The sequence below is a fragment of the Brachyhypopomus gauderio genome, chromosome 3 (genome assembly GCF_052324685.1).
Source record: "Brachyhypopomus gauderio isolate BG-103 chromosome 3, BGAUD_0.2, whole genome shotgun sequence".
NCBI classification, from domain to species: domain Eukaryota; kingdom Metazoa; phylum Chordata; class Actinopteri; order Gymnotiformes; family Hypopomidae; genus Brachyhypopomus; species Brachyhypopomus gauderio.
In genome coordinates, this window is record NC_135213.1 from 24,461,855 (window position 1) to 24,482,975 (window position 21,121).

The 21,121-nt window shown below is 42.6% G+C and overlaps 2 protein-coding genes across 2 annotated transcripts; one reads left to right on the plus strand and one right to left on the minus strand.

Annotated features, from left to right (window-relative positions):
- The first annotated feature begins 5,135 nt into the window (after positions 1-5,135).
- egr2b (early growth response 2b) lies at positions 5,136-8,806 on the plus strand. Its single transcript, XM_077000588.1, has 2 exons — positions 5,136-5,554; positions 5,882-8,806. Exons 1-2 carry the CDS (start codon positions 5,377-5,379, stop codon positions 6,958-6,960), a joined length of 1,257 nt encoding a protein of 418 aa, XP_076856703.1. The 5' UTR covers positions 5,136-5,376; the 3' UTR covers positions 6,961-8,806.
- Positions 8,807-9,949: 1,143 nt separating this feature from the next.
- adoa (2-aminoethanethiol (cysteamine) dioxygenase a) lies at positions 9,950-11,428 on the minus strand. The gene has a single exon (XM_077000590.1). The coding sequence runs from the start codon at positions 11,156-11,158 to the stop codon at positions 10,397-10,399; it is 762 nt and encodes a 253-aa protein (XP_076856705.1). The 5' UTR covers positions 11,159-11,428; the 3' UTR covers positions 9,950-10,396.
- Between the last annotated feature and the right edge of the window lie 9,693 nt (positions 11,429-21,121).

Here is a 21,121-nt window from a genome sequence, read left to right on the forward strand (position 1 = left end):
AAAAAGAGGAAAACAGAAGGGCAGGAGCAAGGGAGGAAAAGGTCGCTTGATATATCCTCGTGTGCAGGAGTCGCTCGACCCTGGGCGACCCCGAGCACATGCAGGAGAGAAAGCCCCTGGATTCAGCGGCCGCCCGGCGTGGGCGGTGAGCACACTGAGCCCCATCGTTCCCGGCCCCAGACCGCCAGAGCACAGCAGCCAATGGGCACGGGGCCTGCCAGACCCCGCCGCGTCAGGCCGGGCTCCTTCTGCACAGCGCGCAAACATTTTTGCATGCGTGGGCAGGCAAACAAAGGACAAGAGCATCTCAAGAAGCTTCCTTCTTTCTTTGGTGGGGGAGGATGCAAAGAATCCCCGAAAATGCGAAAAATCCCGCGTCGCCAGTTAGCGGCTAAAGCTCGTCACTGTTCTGGGCAGACTTGAGCGCTTTTGTGTTTCGTCCGGCACCTCGCGTCCAGTTGTCTTACGGCCACAATTATCCATTGAGAACAAACGGCAATGTGGGTCTCACAATGGAGTTTGTAATTCTAGCAACTGTAAAATGCAGAGGGGCCGGTTTGTGGCCCTTGACTGTTATCAGCATCAGTGGGGGTTAAACAGGGCGGATTTGTCCAGCTTCCGTTACGCACCTGCATAATCAACAGCGAAGGCCGAGGGGTCTTCATGCAGCTTGTAAAGCAAGAGCCATTTATATGGGCAATTAAAATTCTGGTCCAACACCTTGTCACTGGAAGCAGATGAGTTTTATCTATGGCAGGTTCCTTCTACAATGCCCGGCAATTAATACAAGCTTTAAAAACAGGCATGCCCTAGTTACCTCTGTCCTCATTATGGATCCGCAGGTCCTGAAGCCACAGTCAGAGGACTTCCCCCATCAACAACAGTTGTCACGCCAACCTAATCAGCCAGGCCCTTGCGTCTCTGTCAGCCGCCTGTCACATTTGCCTTTAAATTTACAACCGTCGCTCTGCGGTTGAGAATTGGCCATGTGACCCAGAATATCTTCGCCAGGGTCGATGTCTCGGCGTGTTGCTATCGAACGGATGGCGTGATTTGCGCAACCACACCACAGTCGATATCAACCGAGCTGTTGGTGTGACGATGCAAACAAGACCTCTTAACTGATCACTGTGTGGCTGACGGAGGTGACAAAAGTGGGGGGGGGGGGGGGGGGGGGGGTAGTGACACGGGGCTAAATCACTCGCCACTAATCCTAAGGACAGCACTGTCAACAGCACAGACCAAACATAACACAGAAAAACAAGCAAACAAATATATATAGCCTATAGATTTTTCTGTGTTATGTACAGAAGTAACATTCATATATATATATATATATATATATATATATATATATATATATATATATTCCAATTCACAGCACTAAGAACAATCCATGGCTCCAAACAAGTTGTTTTTGGCTCTGTTTGGTATTTGATACCATCTGAGCAACACCAGCCCACGAGCGCAGCACCCTGATGCCGTGACAACAGATGGCTCCATTTGTAACGTGATTAAGAATCGTTATGACGCCACGGTGTCCTGGGTTGTATTAAGAATCATGAACTGATCACCAGCCATGATGATGACAGCAACACCCCTACAAAAATAACCAGCACTTGTATGTGAGGCAATGAAAATATGTGCAGTTGAATGGCAACAGGATGCCTGATGATATTTGGGGATTTGAGTGGCTGCGTTTAGAGCTTTGAGGTTTCCTGTGTTGTATACACATTTAAGCTTCCATCAATAGATTAGATAACTGTATATTTGAGTGTAGCTGTGAAATTTCCCCTCAAATGAAGGAATAGCCTGTTTAGATGTGATCCATGTATCAATACTTCAAAGACTCACTCTGATCTTATTTCAGCTCGTTCTTATAGTATAAATTATGGGACTTTTTTTTCCCTCAGAAACCACTAAAGCGAGCCAGTCGTGGGTCAGCACAGACTACTTTGAACTTGACCCACAATTCTCACTTTATTTCCCGTATTTTCCTGGGGAGGAAATGTTGGACATAATTTTAAATGTCCTTTTCTTTTGGACACAGTAACATGTCTTTAATGTCACTTAAAAGTGAGCATGAAAGTGAAGCTTACCATTGACTGAGCACAGAAGTAACATTCATTACTGCAATGGCTTCGCTGTTAGGCATTAGAATTCTCAGATCATGACTGTTCTAGGGTCAGCTTGTACCTTTCCTAGCCTAAAGAACAGAATTGTGTGACCAGTGAAGAGCAGACACTAGATCGGAGACACGAGAGGAAGAAGTGTGTGGGCTGCCTATGAGAAACGTCTGGTCCTTATTCATAGCTGAGGTTCATAAGAGACATAAAGTGGGGGACAGATGTTTGGCATGAATCTGTAATAAACAGAACAGAGAGAATAAAAACGTATGTTCCCTCCCATTTGTTTATTTATTTGTTTGCTATGCAATCTATTTATACCAGCAAAGAGTAAAAGTAAAGTGTTGTTTTTGGCTGATGTAATGTGTAAAGGTGTAGAAAACCTGTTATTCTGCCCGTAAAAAAGACAGCCTCTCAGCTGTAAGCACGGCCAACACCGACACGGGCATTCCGTGTCTACGCTTCTGTAACATGAAAGGGAATGAGTGGTTAATACAGGAGGGGAAAGTGGTGGGAACCGAATAAGAAGCTACAGGCCTCACTGGTCAGGGGATTACAGTGACTTCATAACAAATGCACACTTGCACAAAAGCATACCAAAACCTTTTAAAAGGTGAATAAAGAATACAGTGAAATTAGCTATGCCATAAATCTCAGTGTTTGAAAGTACTGCTGAGAACGATTTTGTTATGCACATCTAATTGGATGCTACTTACACCCAAGAGCAGCGTTGCATTAAGAACAAATTGGGATTTCCTAGCCGTATCCAAAGCTAAACCATTACTAAAGGAAACCACAAACCCAAATCACAGCGGAGTGTAAAAGGGCAAAACTAACCACCAGCTAAGATAAGCGTAGTTTTCAAGGCACGCCCTAGCAATGCGATAACTTTCTAGGCGTGAGGCGCGCACCACTGCCCCCTGCGCGAAAGAGTTGAAAGGTCAGGAGCCCGCGGGAAATACGCGTGGTTATCCAGATACATCACCTAATCCCATCACTACATGTGCCAGGCAGGTAAAAAACACAGCAAAACAAACAAACAAAACGGTTACTCTCTGGTGGTTTTGGTATGGATGTTTACTCATGCCGTGAGTTACAGGCCTGAGAGTCTTAAAAAAAACTGAATATTATGCTATTGAATATGTTTCTTACTGAATATATTTCAATTCAATTCAACAATTCAAACGTTGTACATAAGCGTTAATTCTGACTTTTCCTCGTAAATTGCGTTTTTCACCTGAAACACGGAACTGAACGTTTTGTGAGTAATGTTAGGCTAATTTACCTTGAGGCGCAAGTCCTGTTGGACTAGAAGCCTGTGCATGACATTTAACCTGTGTTGCAAGTACAGGCGAAAAGCATACAGCGCCATTGAACATGTACCATGCTTTATAATGGTAAAGCGCATCTAGAAGTGGTCTATAGGTTTTAAACCGATTAATACTTTACCAGGCATGTTTGAGATAGTCAGGAGTTTATTGATGTTTCTTTATTACCAACACTGTATCTTGAGAATTTTCTTTTGGAAAAAGCAAGGTGCTTAGATTTCAGTTTATTTTGTAGGCCATAAAGAAGTTATATGTTATTATGTAGTTTGTGGTTACAGGATCCACGCAAACATTATTATTTTCGCCACCAGAGAATCCCGTGCGAAACATGCCTGGATATGAAGCCAGGGACACTGTGAGATGCAGTTATGTAGTATGAAGACCAAGTGAATATGGCAGGCTACTTAATTTATATGTGTCATCTTTTCTATCTTGGCGCTGTCATTGGTTTGCTTAACCACCCCCAGCTCCCACCTCCATAGCTCTAATTGAGAGAAGTTTCTAAACCCACGGGGGAAATTCATCCTTCAGACAGCGCGCATGCATGTTTCGCGTCGCATCTTAAACCTCACAGCGGAATACAGCGGAACATTTAAAGCCTATATTTAGATGTATGGTCATTTGGGCTACAATTGGAAAATTTTAGTCTATTTAGTTTAGGAACAAGTCAAGCGATGCAAACAAAGAAAGCGATTTTGACATACTGATCTTTGGTTTGCAAGAACAATGTGGATCATTTTAGCTGACCCGTCATTTCTCACACAGTAAGATTATGTAGAAGATGATGCACAAGCCAGATCATTGTTGTTTATTTATTTCTTTTAAACAGATATTTCATATATTCCATAACAAACCACTAGAGGGCAATCAGACAAAATAATGTTTACAATAATAATAATTATAATAACAACAACAACAACAATAATAATAATTATTATTATTATGTAGTTGGAAAGGTTTTTATTGATGCTTTATTTATTACAGGCATACTATCTTAACACAACAATTATTATTGTATTTATTATTATGGCTAGGTTCAAATAGTATATCAGCAATAATATATAATCAATTATAACCTATGTTCCAACTACACGCTAAATATAGAGTATAGTTACTAAAAACGTTTCCCTGTTTCCAAAAACATATGCTATTCAAATAGATCGAACAGACTTTCCGACAGTAAGACAGCAAAGGTAGAAATTCCGTGATTGTGCGTCTCATTTGATTGTGGTTTTCAGATGGCAGTTGAGCGGCTTCTTTTTGCTCGGCAGGATTCGTCAGTTTCCGATGCTGATGTTCCGGAATAAGTCCCATATATGTACGAATGGGTGTCATTATTTCACCGGATAAAACCATGTATGGGTGAGTTTAAACCGGAATTCCTGATGCAGAACGATAGGTGAATCGGAACGAGCGATTTCAGAAACTATATTTTCCACAATATTTGTTAGTAAATGTTCACTGTGTTGATCAGAGCGTTTTGTTTCGGGACATTCTGGTTGTACTTTCCTTCATTTTGGCCTCGAGCTAACTGTTTATTTTATTTTCCTATTACAATTGATTTAAGCAAAAAAGTTCTCCATTGACAAGTATCATTTCGTGTCGTCACTGCCCCCAGACCAATCAGCGGTCGCAGCGCTACTCCTCTTTTGCCATCCAGTCCTTGTATGGTCAGTGACGTAACGGTACATTCAAAGGCTCCCCATATATACATACTACAACTACCAGCCCCGCAAGGATCTGTCATTCAACAAACAGCCCGGGCCAGATGAGGCTTACTTTGTTGTTATTTGAGTGAACGATACTCCAAAGTTTAGTGACAGCGTTGCAGATGTACGTTTTGTAGGAAGCAGAGCTCGTTCGCAGGCAAACAGCATTTCTGCACGTTGTAAACACTTCTGAAGCGAGCCTCTAAAGACTGAATGATGACCGCTAAAACTTTGGAGAAAACCCCTGTTACTCTCGGCGGCTTTGCACATCCTCTCTCTGAGGGCATCTATTCAGTTGATGAGATTGGCGCATCTTTGCCTCCATCGGTGACTATATTTCCGAATGGTGATCTAGGAGGACATTACGAGCAGATAAATGGACCCCCAGGAGGTAAGCTATCGTGCGCCTTCCCTGCCTGCTTTGTCGTCACGTGTTCTTAAGTCACTTTAAAGGACGGTAAAGTTTCAGGTGCCGAATGTGAACACTGCTGCGAACTGCCAGATGAGCGTGTGATGTGTACTTTCCTTTGACTCCCCGATTTGACATATAAATCATTCATTTTGGTTAGTAGGCGCGTAAAATCAAAGTTATGTTTTACGCCCAAACACCTGCATTTAATACAACCGCACAAAACCCAGCAATAGTGGAAGCAAATAAATTCCTTGCGTAAATGTGGGCCACTTTATAACTGTACGTTTTTGCTGTCTTTTCTTGCAGATGGCATTATTAGCGGGGATATGAGCACAGAAAAGCGGTCCATCGACCTGTCTTACTCTAGCTTCGCGCAGTCAACGGTTCCTCGCAACCAGACTTTCACCTACATGGGAAAGTTCTCCATCGACTCCCAGTATCCAGGCAATTGGAATCCGGAAGGCGTTATCAACATCGTTAGCGCCGGGATTTTGGGCATGACCCAACCCTCATCAGCATCCTCCTCTCCGTCATCGTCAGTCTCACCGAGTCATTTCTCCAGCACCCTCAGCTGCACAGTGGCACAGAACCAGGCAGACATGGAACACATCTACTCGCCTCCTCCGCCGTACTCGGGCTGTGGAGAGGTCTACCAAGACCCTTCCGCCTTCCTCTCGACTTCTACCTGTCCCATCTCCTATCCGCCACCGTCTTACTCCTCCCCCAAGCCGAACACCGATGCCGGTCTGTTCCCGATAATCCCAGACTATGCCGGTTTTTTTCAGCCAACCTGTCAGAGGGACATGCAATCTATTCCTGACCGCAAGCCATTCTCCTGTCCGCTGGAGTCGTTTAGGGTTCCCCCACCTTTGACACCACTGAACACTATTAGGAACTTTACGCTGGGCGGACCCGTGTCTGAAGGACCCAGGTTGCCCACAGCCTACAGTCCCCAGAATCTGCCTTTAAGGCCGATCCTGCGGCCCAGGAAGTATCCCAACAGACCCAGCAAGACCCCTGTTCACGAGCGGCCATATCCCTGCCCCGCGGAAGGATGCGACAGGCGCTTCTCCAGATCTGATGAGCTAACCAGACACATCCGCATTCACACAGGACACAAACCATTCCAGTGTCGGATATGCATGAGAAACTTCAGTCGCAGTGATCACCTGACAACTCATATCCGTACGCACACCGGAGAGAAACCGTTCGCTTGCGATTTCTGCGGGCGAAAGTTTGCAAGAAGCGACGAGAGAAAGAGACACACCAAGATCCACCTGAGGCAGAAAGAGAGGAAATCATCCGCGCCCCCGAGCAGCTCCACCTCCGAGCGCGCCATCAGCATCGGCTCATCGGGAATCTGCTCCTCTAACTCCAGCCAATAAAGCTCCACGACAGCAGGGCAGCATCAAACACTAGGCAATAGCCGTGGTCGTAGCCTACCACTCTGCAAAACAAAACTGGGTATCTGATGAAAAAGCAAACCACTTTGCTAAAGGACAAGAGTGAGGGACACTAGTTGTGTGTCCTCAATCGGCGCGTTTCTTTTTCCCTCTACCTGTCTCAGTCACATGCCGACTGACGAAACGCACTTTGTTTATATATATGTAGGTCGAATAATTTAATGAAATAACTGCAGCATGTGGGAATACGTATTCTAATTTCGAAGTAAAATGTACGTTTTGTTGAGTGGTTACAATCATTGTCTAATGGGCGAACACAGAGGGTTTCTGTGCCTCTGTCGCAGAGCTGGCGTCATGAGCGTTTATTACATTGCTATAAACGCTCTAATTGCAAACTTGCAATAACTTGGAACTGGTTAAAATGTGTTTCTTGGCAAGCTGAGTCTAACTATCTTTTATCCCTTTATTGTGCCTTTGTCCGTTCTTTTTGTATATAGCTACACACCCAATGAGGCTTTTAAATAAATTGTACAGTGGTCCTTTAATAAGAAAGTTTTTCAGAAATATATTTTTGTACAAATCGTTTTGTGTCGCAAGTGATCCATTGTGGTTTAAAGAAATGTGAATAACCGAACTTACACTGACGTGACGCTTGTTTTTGTTAATGTTGAAACATATGTAATTGGACTGAAATAACTAACGTAGGTCAGTAAATCACTGGCCCAACTTTGTGTCACCGTAAAGATAATAAATAAAACTTAAATTCTGACATGTTTGTTGTAGCCTACAATTAATTTTCGTTATTATAAGAGCAGGAAACTTTTAACTAAACCTGAAGGGAAATTCCCATGTGCACAGCAGTCAATTCTGACTCACCATCTCACAAGGACAAGTACCCCCACATACTCTGGCTATGGCTTACAGTAGAATACAAGTTAATGTGCATGTGGGTTTGTTTGTGTTTGTCTTAACATCTGTTCAGAACAACATAGTGACAACAACACCTCAGATATTTTTTACAACACTCTAGAAAGGAGTCGAATGTGTTGTCTCCAGTAATTCTAAATATATTTTATAAAATATCCCTCCCCTGAAGAGTATAGGTCAGGGCTAACTCTAGCATCGGCGCAATGTTGACATTATGTTTTCTTTTGTCCCAGATTTCTGCTAGTTTTTTTCTTATTGTAAACAGTGCAGTGAAAATCTTTTCTATCCCTTCTTAATGCAGTGTAGTAATTCACTTGGTGACCACAATCTAAAAAATGTTTACCCTCAAGTAGCAAATGTCAAAAAAAAAGAAAAAAAAAGTTATGCTTCAAAAATAACATATGAGAGTTAGATGGCAAACATTTGAGTTACTGTGATCTGAATGTGGTTAAAAAGGTAATGCTAAATCTCACCTGCAGAGGTGGGGATAATCCCTGGTTTAGAACAGGAAACTGTATTGTTGATGGCATCCAGATATATAACAATGTCCCATTATGAGCAATAGAGTCTGAGATAATAACAATTTTCAGGAATTCAAAGCTTTATAAAACAAAATACACAGAATATGCTTTGAATTATTTTATACAATATCACAAAATTCAAAAGCACAGAAATATTTTGAGATTATGTACATATACAAAGTAACATTCGCTTGTCATCCAGTTCCACTAAATGCATTTAAATCTATTGTAATTATGCAAATGATCACTTTTGTGACTGTTATATGGAGGGATCATGTGTGTATTTTCTCCTGTTTGTTAGTGTATACATTATGTTGTTTGGATTTGACTATGTCTTACTTTTGTTTAGGATTTTAGAATTCTGTTGTAGGTCAAATGAAGCCTTGTCTCATTTAACTGCATAAGTAAAATTTTTTATTGTTAAATTGATTGGCAAGACTCTTTATTGTGCTTACTATAAAACAGCCAGAGTGCTCATAAATCAGCTGCAGCCTGTGTTCTTCTTACTAACAAATTCTCCTTTAGCTCAAGCCATGAACTAACACCAATACACAGAGACAACTCACTGTAATCTATACATTGTCAGTTACAAGCAATTACTGTCCAGGAGTCCAAAATCAGATTACTGCATACTAAAGATGGCCTGAACTGTGGATCGTTGGAGCATAACCTGATGAAGTCAGAACATAAAGCTGGGCTTTCTTAACAGTGGATGAACATATTGGGAACTCTAGACAAGATTATTTTACAATATAAATCTTTTATCAGGACAAAATCTGGTGTTTTGGGAATATAGTCTTCTGTGTGTCCTAAAGAATCTCTAAGTAAGTGAATAAGCCTTATAGAATTTAAAATCCAGCTATCAGTGGGCTGGACGTTGTCCCAAATCTGTGAATCAAAGCTTTTATGAATTTACCAATGATGTCACAGAATAAACCATCTGTGATATAACTGGTAAAGCGGTTAGACCCAATAGAAACATTATAAGAGCGAGATCACTTCAGAATTAGCAATGACCACATGCATAAGGGCTCGCCAGGCTTTGCTAGAATGGCATCACTGAAGCAGGATTTATGATAGACGACCTCCTCCTCCCCCATGTCTGCTGCACAATTTACTGTTTACCCCAACCCCCCCAAGACCATGCGTACAGTCACCATAACATCACACCACACATGACAGCTCACAAGTAATTCATCGTGACAAGTCAAACTTTGGAGTATGCAAGTCAGTTCACACACTAAGGTCCATGTTTGCTGGGAACAGTGAAGATCTTGTCATTAATTTCACAAAAGCCATAGTGAACATTATGAAGACAGTCATTTACATACTGCAGGCACTGCACTTGCATTGAGAAGAAAACCGATCAAATCCTGGCATTTTCAAGGATTTCCCCTTCAGGTTTCATAAACTGAATATAGATCAGTCCATAACATAGGCCTAACCTATATACTGCAGATGTTTTTTTCAAGTGACAGTAAACCTAATACGAAATATTTGAAGGAACAGATAAAAATGCAAGCTGTAATTTAATAAATTTAATTGTGTTTTAAAGGCATAATAATATAAACATTTAAAATGTATACAATTTAATAGTTGATTGCATATATGTTTTTAATAAATAAAGAACAAATACGATTTAGAGGCTATGGAGACTAGTGTCCACGTAGACAAGCTGAAAGGCAATGCAATGAAAGGAGGATTACATCCAATATTTATAGCAAAGTCTGTCGATTTATAATTTAAAATCGCGGATATATAGCACAGGTTCCCAAATCTAGGGAGACAAACAAGTAACTTAGGTATATGTTCAGTGATGCCTGAGCAATTTGGAAGAGTTAATACAGTCAGAAATGTGTACACAAGCTAAATAGTCGTTCAAGCTTGGAAGTCGTGTTACACAGGACGGCGACAACGCCGTTGTTGTGAAGGCTTGATTAGGCACAACGTTGGCTCCGATATAAGCGCTCCTAAACGGAAACGGGGGGACCGGGGTACGGCTCGCCCCCACACCAGAACTCATCAGGCTGCGGGATCTCTAAAAGCCACGTTTCCTCTACGCGGCTCTGATCACACTCCTTGTCAACATTTTTACCCACAGTCTGTAAAACTTTGTAGTAGTGACAGTCCCTCCCACCGTCAGGGTCGTAAGGTGGTGCCAATATGTCGAGAAACGCCGCGGGTCCATCCACCGCATCAATCTGATGAATGTTGTTTTTCACGGGGGTCAGAACACAAGGGTCGCTGTGTTGGGTGAATTCACCAGTAGATCTGGGGACGGAAAGCGAAAGAGCATCCTTCTGGAAAGGTGATAACGGTGGGTCAAACAGAGTCTCGTTCTCGGCTGCGGGATCAGGCGGCTTGTCCGACTTGTCAAAACACATTATTTTAACCTTGCCGTATAGAACCTTTAACATCCCGTTCATTCCAGGGTGATCGTGCAAAGGTATAGAAGCCCCTCTTTTCAACAAGAACACCCCCATGCTGAAGGTATCTGTTTCGCATATGTGCATGTAAGTGACAGGGGGGTTATGGGTTGACTTCGATCCTTTTTTCGGAGGCGCAATTTTCAAGTCTGCAGCCCTGATTTGGGTCAACAGGGCTGTGAGGGCTGCTTGATTATCTAGAAATACTTTATTTTCCCCAATAGCAGATGAGCAGCAGTTCGTAAACGTCGCGTAAGCGTGACTCGCTATTTTCTGTATCAGAGAGGATTTGTTGTCCCGTGGCATTTTAAATTTGCGATATTAAAAACGTTACCGTCAGATGTTTTCTTCTGGTGTTTAAACCTCCAAACAGATGGAATTCAGAAACTGCGTCCAGTTGTTGTTGTCTATGGCGAGACAGCACCGCGGGGCAGATGTCGTTGGCTGCGTTAAACGTTACAATTTCAAATATCCCATGATGTGATGTTTATCGTTTTTTTTTACTTATAGTTATGACCCGCATTGTCGTTCGTTTACCACCCCATTCATGTCTAGTTGATCTACACGTCCGCAGCTACAGCGCCTGCGTACGTTGATGGTGCACAGTGGAACTTGAAGTTTATTTACATTTATACACTGTAGCCAAAACAATGGCCTCCCAGCAAATATATATAAATCCACTTAAATACGTTGTGTAATGTTGATAATTGGCGTCACCCACAGTGAAAGAAAAATGACAAATTCCTGTAGTTTGAGTATGGTAATAAATCCACAAGTGTTCGTACTACAATACCCAGAAATCCCACTCGCCTCTCTTGATGAGTAGGGGGCTGGGAAGCCAGATAGGCGATTCAACACGGCCCCTTTCACGGTCCCTTCCCCCACAATCTCCCTGGACCTCAATATCATGTTTTTCCTGCTCTCCTATTTCGCCTCTCCATGTCTAATACAGACAAAGGGCCTGTACTCTACAGCACAGAGATAAAGTATGATTCACATTCAAAATTAAAGCATATATAACCCCCCCCCCACACACACACACAATGCAGTTCAGATATCATAACATTTACTAATTAAAACTATAAGACACAGTATTAACTTAAAAAAAGAACAAAAAGGACAATGATGACAACAGATCATGTCAATATTTGAATACATTTACATTTTTGTGCAATGAAAATGAGTGTCAGTAGATGTCCACATATTGTTTGCATACTGAACGCTGACGAGCAGGACATGTCCAGGATGCATTACAGTTTGATCTCATTAAACTAAGCTGGCAGTAAACAGCCATTTGTAGAAATGAGGCGAGGAACTGTAGCAGGCAGAGCCCGGCACTCTGCCTCTGTGAAGTGTACCTTCATATGCCTCCACAAAAGCCTGTCCTCTTAAAAGATAATGAGGCCTGCTCATTTACCTCGACCGGAGGCACTTCCACACACCACTTCCGGCTGGGCTAATTCAATGAGGCCCGCGCTTTTAACAGTCGGGATATGGCAATGGGCTGCGATGACACACAGGGGGGGATCTTTTCACTACAGCTGCCTTAAAGGCAGATGTTCTGGCGTGAGGTTAAAGCAGGCGGCATGGAACGCCCTCGTCAACACGTCCGGCACTCTCCACAGTTTGATCAGCGGTGTGCAAAGAAATGGAATATGTCATGTAATTCATAAAGTATTGCCATGAATACAGACCTCTTCCACATGACAAAGGGGAAGGTGGTTTTTGACAAAAGAAAATCCTACTGGTAGTAAACCTATGTGCTGATAGCATAAGCATATAATTTCATTATGTAAAAAAAAAAAATGTTTTTTGATGTAGAGTATATATACAACATTTGACGTACAGTTCCCCCATTGTTATGAGAAATGTATCTGAGACTTGCATGGGTCTGTTAGTTGACAATAGGCAAGCTTTTCCAAGCCAGATGCAATCACTCTCCGTGGCTAATGTCTGAAACAGATAGAGGCAACATTATTCTCTGACGTTTAAAATGTGCATGACTTACATAGCACAGGAGTCACATAGATTAGAGTTCATACTTCTCTGAGAATTCCAGCCAAGAGCTCTGAATGAGTGAAGTGATTCTTTGCCTAGCAATCTCCATAGAGGACAAAAGACTAAGTGCTCACACATCCCATAATGAACGTTCTTTTTGTTCTGCTCAATCTGTTGTCTGTTCTGGGATGATTGTTAGTTTATGCATAGTTCTTTCCATACTGAAGCCTCTTTTTTTCTCCACTAAACAAATAACTCCGAAAGTGATTCTTTCAGGAGACTCAAGGAATATGTGAGCATTATTATGGATTATAAATATTAATTCTTGCTGGACAAAATATCTGCATTGCTAAAAAGCAGAAACCAGTGAAAATGTTTATTCTTTGCATAGAGCAGCCGCTGTCTGATTTCTATGTAATCTGTATATTACGAATAAGTGGACATTTTGAATGTAGTACATACGTCTGTTTTTCGTCATCGGTTTAACTTCTACAATCTGAGATCCACAGAGGCCTGGCATGTAACAAATGACTCTTTTATATCAGTACATAGTCCTATGCTGTAACAACAACAGCTTACTACACACTTATCAAAAGCTTACAAAAATACAATATTTACTTTTACAGCAGATGCCTCATGTTTAACTGAAAATTACTGTTTGCTTATATGAAATTTTATAACATAAAGAAAAGTTTCAGTTCTGTTTATATTGGCTATCATACATTCATATCTCAGCCTCAGAGAATTCTGGGTCACTAACCGCTTGATGCTGTCTATGGGTCAAAGGTCATTGGTTGATAAAACTATAAATGGACACAAAACGTGTCTTAATCCCAAAACCAAAATGACTCTGCCAGCTGATATGACCCCAAATGTTTCTATAGGCTTCAAACATACATGGTGTCATGACATCGCGGACATCAGAAATGAGAGGTGTGCCACAAAACTGGATATTCCTTAGAGTATTATATGATTCTATAAGTTATTCTAATTACATACAGATAAGTGTTATAGGATGGGTTTCCCAGATGCCTACAGGAATTATTCTTCCCTCTGTCTTGCTCTGCTGATCAGAGACCCTCCCCCCGCCCTACCCCCCCACAAACGCTAGTGACTGGCAGTGTTTTCATCAAAGATGAAGTTGCTCAAGGTGGTTATGGGCTTTAGCAACAGGTCTCAGAGTAGCAGCAAGATCCCATCTATCACAGAGAGAAAATACCTCCCAGCCGTTCATGTTTGACTTTACATCCCTGAATTATAAAGGATGTGGGCTGATGTGTCACCCCTCTGGGAAGGTGTAATAGGTGTTTTCTTATCACTTAGTGCATCACGGAGTTGACAGGTGCACTGCGAGAGGGATGGCACTGGTTGAAAGCCTTGTCCCTGGAGTTGGGTCCGACCATCCATTTTTGGACATGTTATAGAATCAAACATTGGAGCAGAATGAGAATAACTATCAGCACGGGACATGGCTGGGAGATTCAGTGCCCTTTGTACATATTTGGACAGTGAACATTGTTGTTTTTGGTACGCACTTAAACACTAGAGATTGTGTTTGAGGTCTGATGCCAAAATGGCATTTTGTTTCTGTACAGTTTAAGTCATTTTAAGCACTTTAGCATTTTAGATGCACAGCAATCAGACCCATTTATTTTACATAAGAGTGAACACAAAGGCACAATAATGGGAGGAAACGAAAGCGTAGTAAGAACACAGAAAAGAAACTAAGAAAAACAACTATCCATAAAGTTATGGATTATTGCCTTGGTGTGTAGTGTGCCTAGTGTACCAGTCTGGAGAGTGGATCACCACAGCTTTCTGAAATGTCCACTTCCAGAGAATTACGGGACATGACTGGACATGACACATGATATGTATCCTTTGATGTGTGACTAATTTGTTCCTTTAGCTAAGGAACTATTCCAAAAACACAAACAAAACATTGTATGATGTCCTTGCAGTAATACTTCTCTTTAAAGAGTTTACTAATGGTTAAATTAGTTTATTTATTATTGTTGAGGTTGTAAACACCTTAAAAATCATCAATATCAGTTATATACAAATAATATATATATGCTAGTGACTTGATGCTTTCCAGCATTATATTTGTATATTTGTATATATATTTGTTAAGACATTACTACCATTTTACCACCCACAGGATTTCCTGACACATTTGGCTACTTCTGCCTACTTTTACATTTGGCAAGTGCTCATTTATAGACTTTTTAAAATAGTGGTCTTATTGTAAAGTGGTATCAGCTCTGCATAAGTGACTGTTCCCTTTACATTTATGTGTAATACTATTTATTAATGATTAAATAATGATCATTAATAAACAAATTCTCAACCATTCTTAAACTATTCCTACCCCAAATAAGGGTACTCTTATTGTGAAGTGGTAGCCATCGAACAACTACAGAATGACAATGTTCACCTGATCATTTGATGTTTTCAAGCATTTGTGTCTTTTAATCTTTCATTTAAAATGTTTTAGTGTGGAACAGAATGTGTTTGTGTAAATGCTTGGAATCAAAAGGGCTGTAATTCTAGGAAAGTAACGTCTTTTTTTCTTTTTCAAACAAGGGAAAGTTAGGGAACTGAAAAAATGTTTGAAAAGTCAAAGGTTTTTCGGGTTGACTCATGCATTCATGTTAGCGTGCCTTGCTGGGTATCTGTATGTGTGCTCTGTGTCCCTAGTTGGTGCATTAAGGGTGTATTAAGTGGCTGGTGCAGGTAAACTCCTGACTGCATGAAAATAAGTTGAGCTCCATCTTTTTAAGACTGGGTGCATGCACCCTCACTAGGGTGCCTCAGTAGGGCACCTCACTAGGACTCCTTGCTAAGGCACTCATATATGGGCACTGATATGATTTACAACACTGGCGTCTCCCCACTGACTCCCAGATGTCTTCAACCAAATCCCGCAAACAGGTGGAACAGTAGTGGTGAGAGCTCGGGAGATAGAGAGCCTGGGTAAATCTACATGTGCTTAGAGCTTCTGTGCCATAAGGATACAGAGAGTACTGGGAAGTGTGGAGGACAGCTTGGACCTAAGGGTCCTGGTGCAGGGGAGGAGGCCGGGATGGCGTCCCCACTCACAGTCACTTACAGTGTCAGTGCCTGCCGAGCCTAAGGAGCTCCCCATTGCTATGCTAATCTCCCCTCCCCTCAGTGGAAGCTGCCCCTGTCAAGGTGGACCGACATGCAGGGAGGGGCCAGTGGGCAGGAAGGAGCCGTCTCCCCACTCCGGGGGGCTTTCAAGCTTTGTGAGGAAAATGATGTATGAGACAGCGTCTCCTTTGGAGCCTGAGGAGAACACGACAGAGAAGGCCGAGGTGAGAGAAAACACCGTCCCTGTAATGGAGACTGATGGCCTTGTCCTGTCTCCCGGTTATTGTCGTGGACCAAGATTGAAATGGGGACCTTCGTATGAAGAACCTCATACAACTGGCAGCTGCCGTCTGCTGGGCACGCTGCCCTAGCTGGTGGCCTTCTAGCCACAGCCACTGGGGGCGACAGCTCAGAGGACCACTGGCGGGCGCTGGGTTCCTCTGCGGCATTGAGAGGCATTCCTGGCATTTTCCCCCTGGCTCGGCTGTCGTACCTCCCGTTAGGAAGAGTCTTGGGACAGGATGGACAGTGCAGCAGCGACAGCTGAAGCTAATCTGCGAAGCCCTTTCACTTCCTTCAGCTGGTGAGGCAGAAGATGTGAGATAGGCTGTGTGTGTGTGTGTGTGTGTGTGTGTGTGTGTGTGTGTGTGTGTGTGTGTGTGTGTGTGCGTGTGCGTGTGCGTGTGCGTGTGTGTGTGCGTGTGCGTGTGTGTGTGTGTGTCTGTGTGTGTGTGCATAAACGTGCGGGTGTGTGCCTGTGTGTTAATGAGTGTGCTTGTGAGAAAGTGTATGCAAGTGCCTGTCAAAGAATAATGGATGTTTGCCAGGAAACAGACGTGAACTTGGAACAATGAAGTGGACGATGCTTCGTGACTCTAATCAAACACTGTTCTGAGGGAGAGAGGGGGAATAATACACAAACATCTGAATAAGAAAAGTGTTGAGGTGATGAATCATCTCCTGCCATCATATCAAAGTAGGCGACCATATTACTTCAACTGAGATGTTTGAATTAATATAAAGTGTAATAAAATGTTTTCTAATGGCTCCCAGAAGGATGGCCTGAATCACTTTCCTTCCTCTGTTCGGTTTCCTGCACATACACAGATCTTTTTCTTCTCAAGACTGAAGCAGAATCAACTGTAATGGAGAAGCAACCAAAATGGAGAAACACAGTGTGATCATCCATCCCTCCATCCACACTGCCACGCACCTTTTGGAGCTGTGAGCTGTCTTCACATGGAACTGACAGGCTCTCTGCTTCTTACTCATTGTTTTTACTTCTGTATTGTTCCTTCTCCACATCTGACTAATCCGGCCTGCAAATTCTTTTCACCAGGCACTTCCTGCAATAAGTGTCCATGCTTTGTAATGGCAGTGTCATGGCTGAGTGTCATGGCTGAGTGTCACGGCTGAGTGTCATGGCTGAGTGTCATGGCGCCATCACCAAGGTGAGTTGCACTGCAGGCACAGGTAATACCCTGAATGCAGATTTATAGATTCTTTAGAACTGAAGTACAATTAATAACAATGCATTTATATTGTGTGGCACGGTATACGGAAATAAAGATCTTTGCCCATTGCTTAACTGATATGCTGACATTTTTATTTCTCTGGTGTGAATCCATGAATTTCTTATATTCTCTTTTCAGTGGAAGTGTAACGGTGCTTTCCATCCTCCCTAAGTATAAAAGGCACTTCTGAAATTAGATGTGCTGGTTTCCCCTTTTATTAATGGCACATGATATCCTTTCTCACTTCTTTCTAAGTTATTCACAGGAAGTGTCCTGTCACAGGGGACTTGAAGCTACAGCGCCTCAAGGGCTGCATGATGACGATATCACGGAACAAGGTGAGTCCCGATGAGAGAGAGAGAGAAGGAGGCAAATGGGGAAGAGATAAACAGAAAAAGAGAGAGAAAGAGGAAAAAGAAAACGTAACAGGAAAAGACCAAGGCACAGCAAAGAGAAAATAGTGAAAGTGACAAAAGCAGAGAGAGAAAGAGAGAGAGAGAGAGAGAGAGAGTGAGAGAGAGGGCAGCAGAGAGAGATAACGAAAGAGCAAGGGAGAGAGAGAAAAAGAGAGGGAATCAGAGAGAGAGAGAGGAGCAGAGGGAGAGAGACAGGGAGACAAAGAGAGAGAGGGAGAGAGAGAGAGGGGGAGAGAGAGAGGGAGGCAGAGAGGGGGAGGCAGAGAGGGGGAGGCAGAGAGAGGGAGGCAGAGAGAAGCAAAGAGAACAGGAGAGCAAGCTTTTTGTTTTGATGCGACTGTATGGTTCCATTCTGATGGGGTTTTATGGTCCCAGTGCCCCAGAGAGGTCTGTGCGGGGGCAGTGAGTCAAGCAAAGAGCAGAAGGGCACGTAGCAGTCAGGGGGAATCCACAGGTCTCTAAACATGGATCTGAAACCCGCCAGGCACAACTCTCTCCGCAAAAGGTCAAAGGCTGCCCTTTTAAGGCTGTTGCTAAAGCTGCTTATGCAGCTAAAATTAATATCTCAACGCTATGATTAAGAGAAGAATGACTAATAGTGCAGTGCAACAAACTATAAACCATATTTACTCTTGTGCTTACCACATTACACAATGACGTATAAGGCAATAGAAACTGTATAAGGCCTAGAAACTGTCAGAGAAAATCCAAAAAAAAAGTCCAAGCTGTTTAAACCTTTAAACCTTCTGTGTTTAAACCTCTCTAATGTGTAGATGTCACAGTATCAGCTTAACCATAACAACAAACATATTTTTCATTAAATGGATCATATATTGAGAGCGTTTATATATAATGTATGTAGGCTGGAGATGGCACACTTTGATATGCTGGCTTCACCACTATGTAAGCAGCCTGTCTCAAGTTCAGCATTGCTCTAAGTCAGACAGTGTTGTTGGGTCACTGACGTGGAAACCACAGCATTCATCTCTGTTCACACCACTCTGCATGTGTTTGATGGAGTTTGGTCATCGTGTTGAAATGAGTGATCAGCCCACCTCAAACCGCTACTACAGTGAAAGTGGCCCAATTCATCAGAACGAAGGTGAAGTGTTGCTGAGGTGTGTGTGGGGGGAGGAAGGGGGGGGGGGTGAGAGGGGGGCATGCAGACTTTCTTTTCCATGACATAACGGATTGGTCCTCCCCCGTTTTTTTTATGTGTGTGTTGTTTTCCTGTTTTCCTGAGTCTTCTGAGAGTGCAATGAGAGCCCAATCACCCTCTCAGAAGACGCACATCATCTTATTCTGTAGCATGAGTTTTATAGCAGTCATGGTCTGGTGGTTAGGGAACCGGTCCTGTGACCGGAGGGTTGTGCGTTCGATTCCCAGACCTGAGGCCTTTGAGCAAGGCACCTAACTCCAACTGCTCTCTGGGCTACGGCTACCCACCCCCCTATTTAATCGCTAGTGTGTGTTAACTGCACAGATGGGTAAATGTGGAGGACAGATTTTGATTGAGGTGAAGATCACAATTGACAATCATTTTAAGACATGATGATACTGACAGGGAAAACTTCAGTATTAGTTCTGAACTGCTTGGTCAGGAGAAATGACAAGTTGCAGGCATTGTGCATACAGGCCCACACTAGGTCCTGCTTACATCCACAGCCCTTTAATAATAAAGGAGAAATACGTATTTTTTCCAATGATTCTTTTTCACATTGTAAAACAGTCATTATGCTGACACCTAGTGGCCTGGATGTTTCAAAGATTTTAAAATAGAAAATATAAGTAATCACTTTCATAGAAATTGCATATTTTTTGGTCCTAAAAATAGCTTTTTGCTCCTTTAAGTCTTCATTTTCAGCTTAACCAAACAATGTCTTTTGGTAAGCTGGCAATTTGCAGAGTTTCCTATAAGAAGGAGAATAGGAACAACAACACTGCAATACTACACTACTACTACTAATAATAAATTGTAATCCTCTCTTTTGCTTGTATTTACCAATACTTTTTTAGTCTACAGAACGCAATCAGCCAGGCGTCGTGTGAGGAACGCATGCGATAAATGCGCCAAGCGAAAAACGTGCTCCACATTCAGGGTGCGAATCAGCCGAGGCCGCGTATCGTGCGCTCGAGACCGCCAGCTGTGTTCCGCTGCCTTGAAAGCGCGCGCGCTCCCATCCCCAGACGCAGTTCCACTGGGTATACGCAGGAAACAGAATTGCTTCTGAACTCGCAGCCCGAGGTTACTCTGTTCTCAGAACGCTTACTTTCGATATGTTACCACTATTTTCCAACTGGGGTGTGTCAGCTGCGGACAAATCAGTGGATCTGACTTCGCGTGCTAATTCTTATAGTGTCCTGTTAGCAGCAGTGCAGGTCTGCGGGGCTCGTAGGACGGGCTTCTGCTGCTGTTCCTGTGCTGCTGTGAACTTTGGAGCGTAGACAGAGACTGCCAGTCCTCCCCACACAGCTCACAGCTAAACGTGAATAGCCCACTGCAACTGATCTGAAAACAGCTCTAAGATTCACTCATCATGGTCAGGCCAAATGAGATAAATTAACCATTATGTCAACCCAGTAAAGGTGACTTATGAATAGAGCGTTTTTGCCTTTTACAGATTGTCACACCAGAAATCTAGCAGACAACACAGCTAAAGAAATCAGACAGACCACGAAGTGTCACACTTACAAATGCTTTGCTTTTCTGTGCTTTGTGTCTGTACGGGGAATTCACTGTGTTCTGCCATGACTCTTCACTAAGGCCCCAAACCTCTCACCCCCCAGTCTGTTTATAGGGTTGTTTACTGATGATCACTCACTAATCAGTGACATAATGTGACTATATTCCGCTGTGAGAGTATTCTCCAGCTTTTCAAGTGTATATAAGATAACAGAGTAACAGTTTGAATATTTAAATTGTCAAAATAGCTGCAACATCAGTGTCCTGGGTTTTCACCAGTCAACACTGATAGGAAGCAAGTACTGCAGGCCTTAAATGTCCCTTTTTAATTGGTGTATTTACAACAACAAGGCCAGAATACTGTGGATGTTTCAAAACAAACAAATAAAGAGAGCTATCTTCAGTAAACATTTTACTACTGCATATGGACACAGAACCATAGCACTTCGTATTTAGTTTTATTTAGAATACCTTACTGTATGCTCACTACTTATTTGAACACGTCTAAAATAATCACATTTGTGTAGGCAACAGTGGTTGCTTT

Bases quoted from the DNA above. Each gene is read 5' to 3' on its own strand.
- egr2b (XM_077000588.1), top strand. From the start codon at position 5,377: ATGATGACCGCTAAAACTTTGGAGAAAACCCCTGTTACTCTCGGCGGC. The intron at 5,555-5,881 runs GTAAGCTATCGT...CTTTTCTTGCAG, and splicing joins GATAAATGGACCCCCAGGAG to ATGGCATTATTAGCGGGGAT.
- adoa (XM_077000590.1), bottom strand. From the start codon at position 11,158: ATGCCACGGGACAACAAATCCTCTCTGATACAGAAAATAGCGAGTCAC.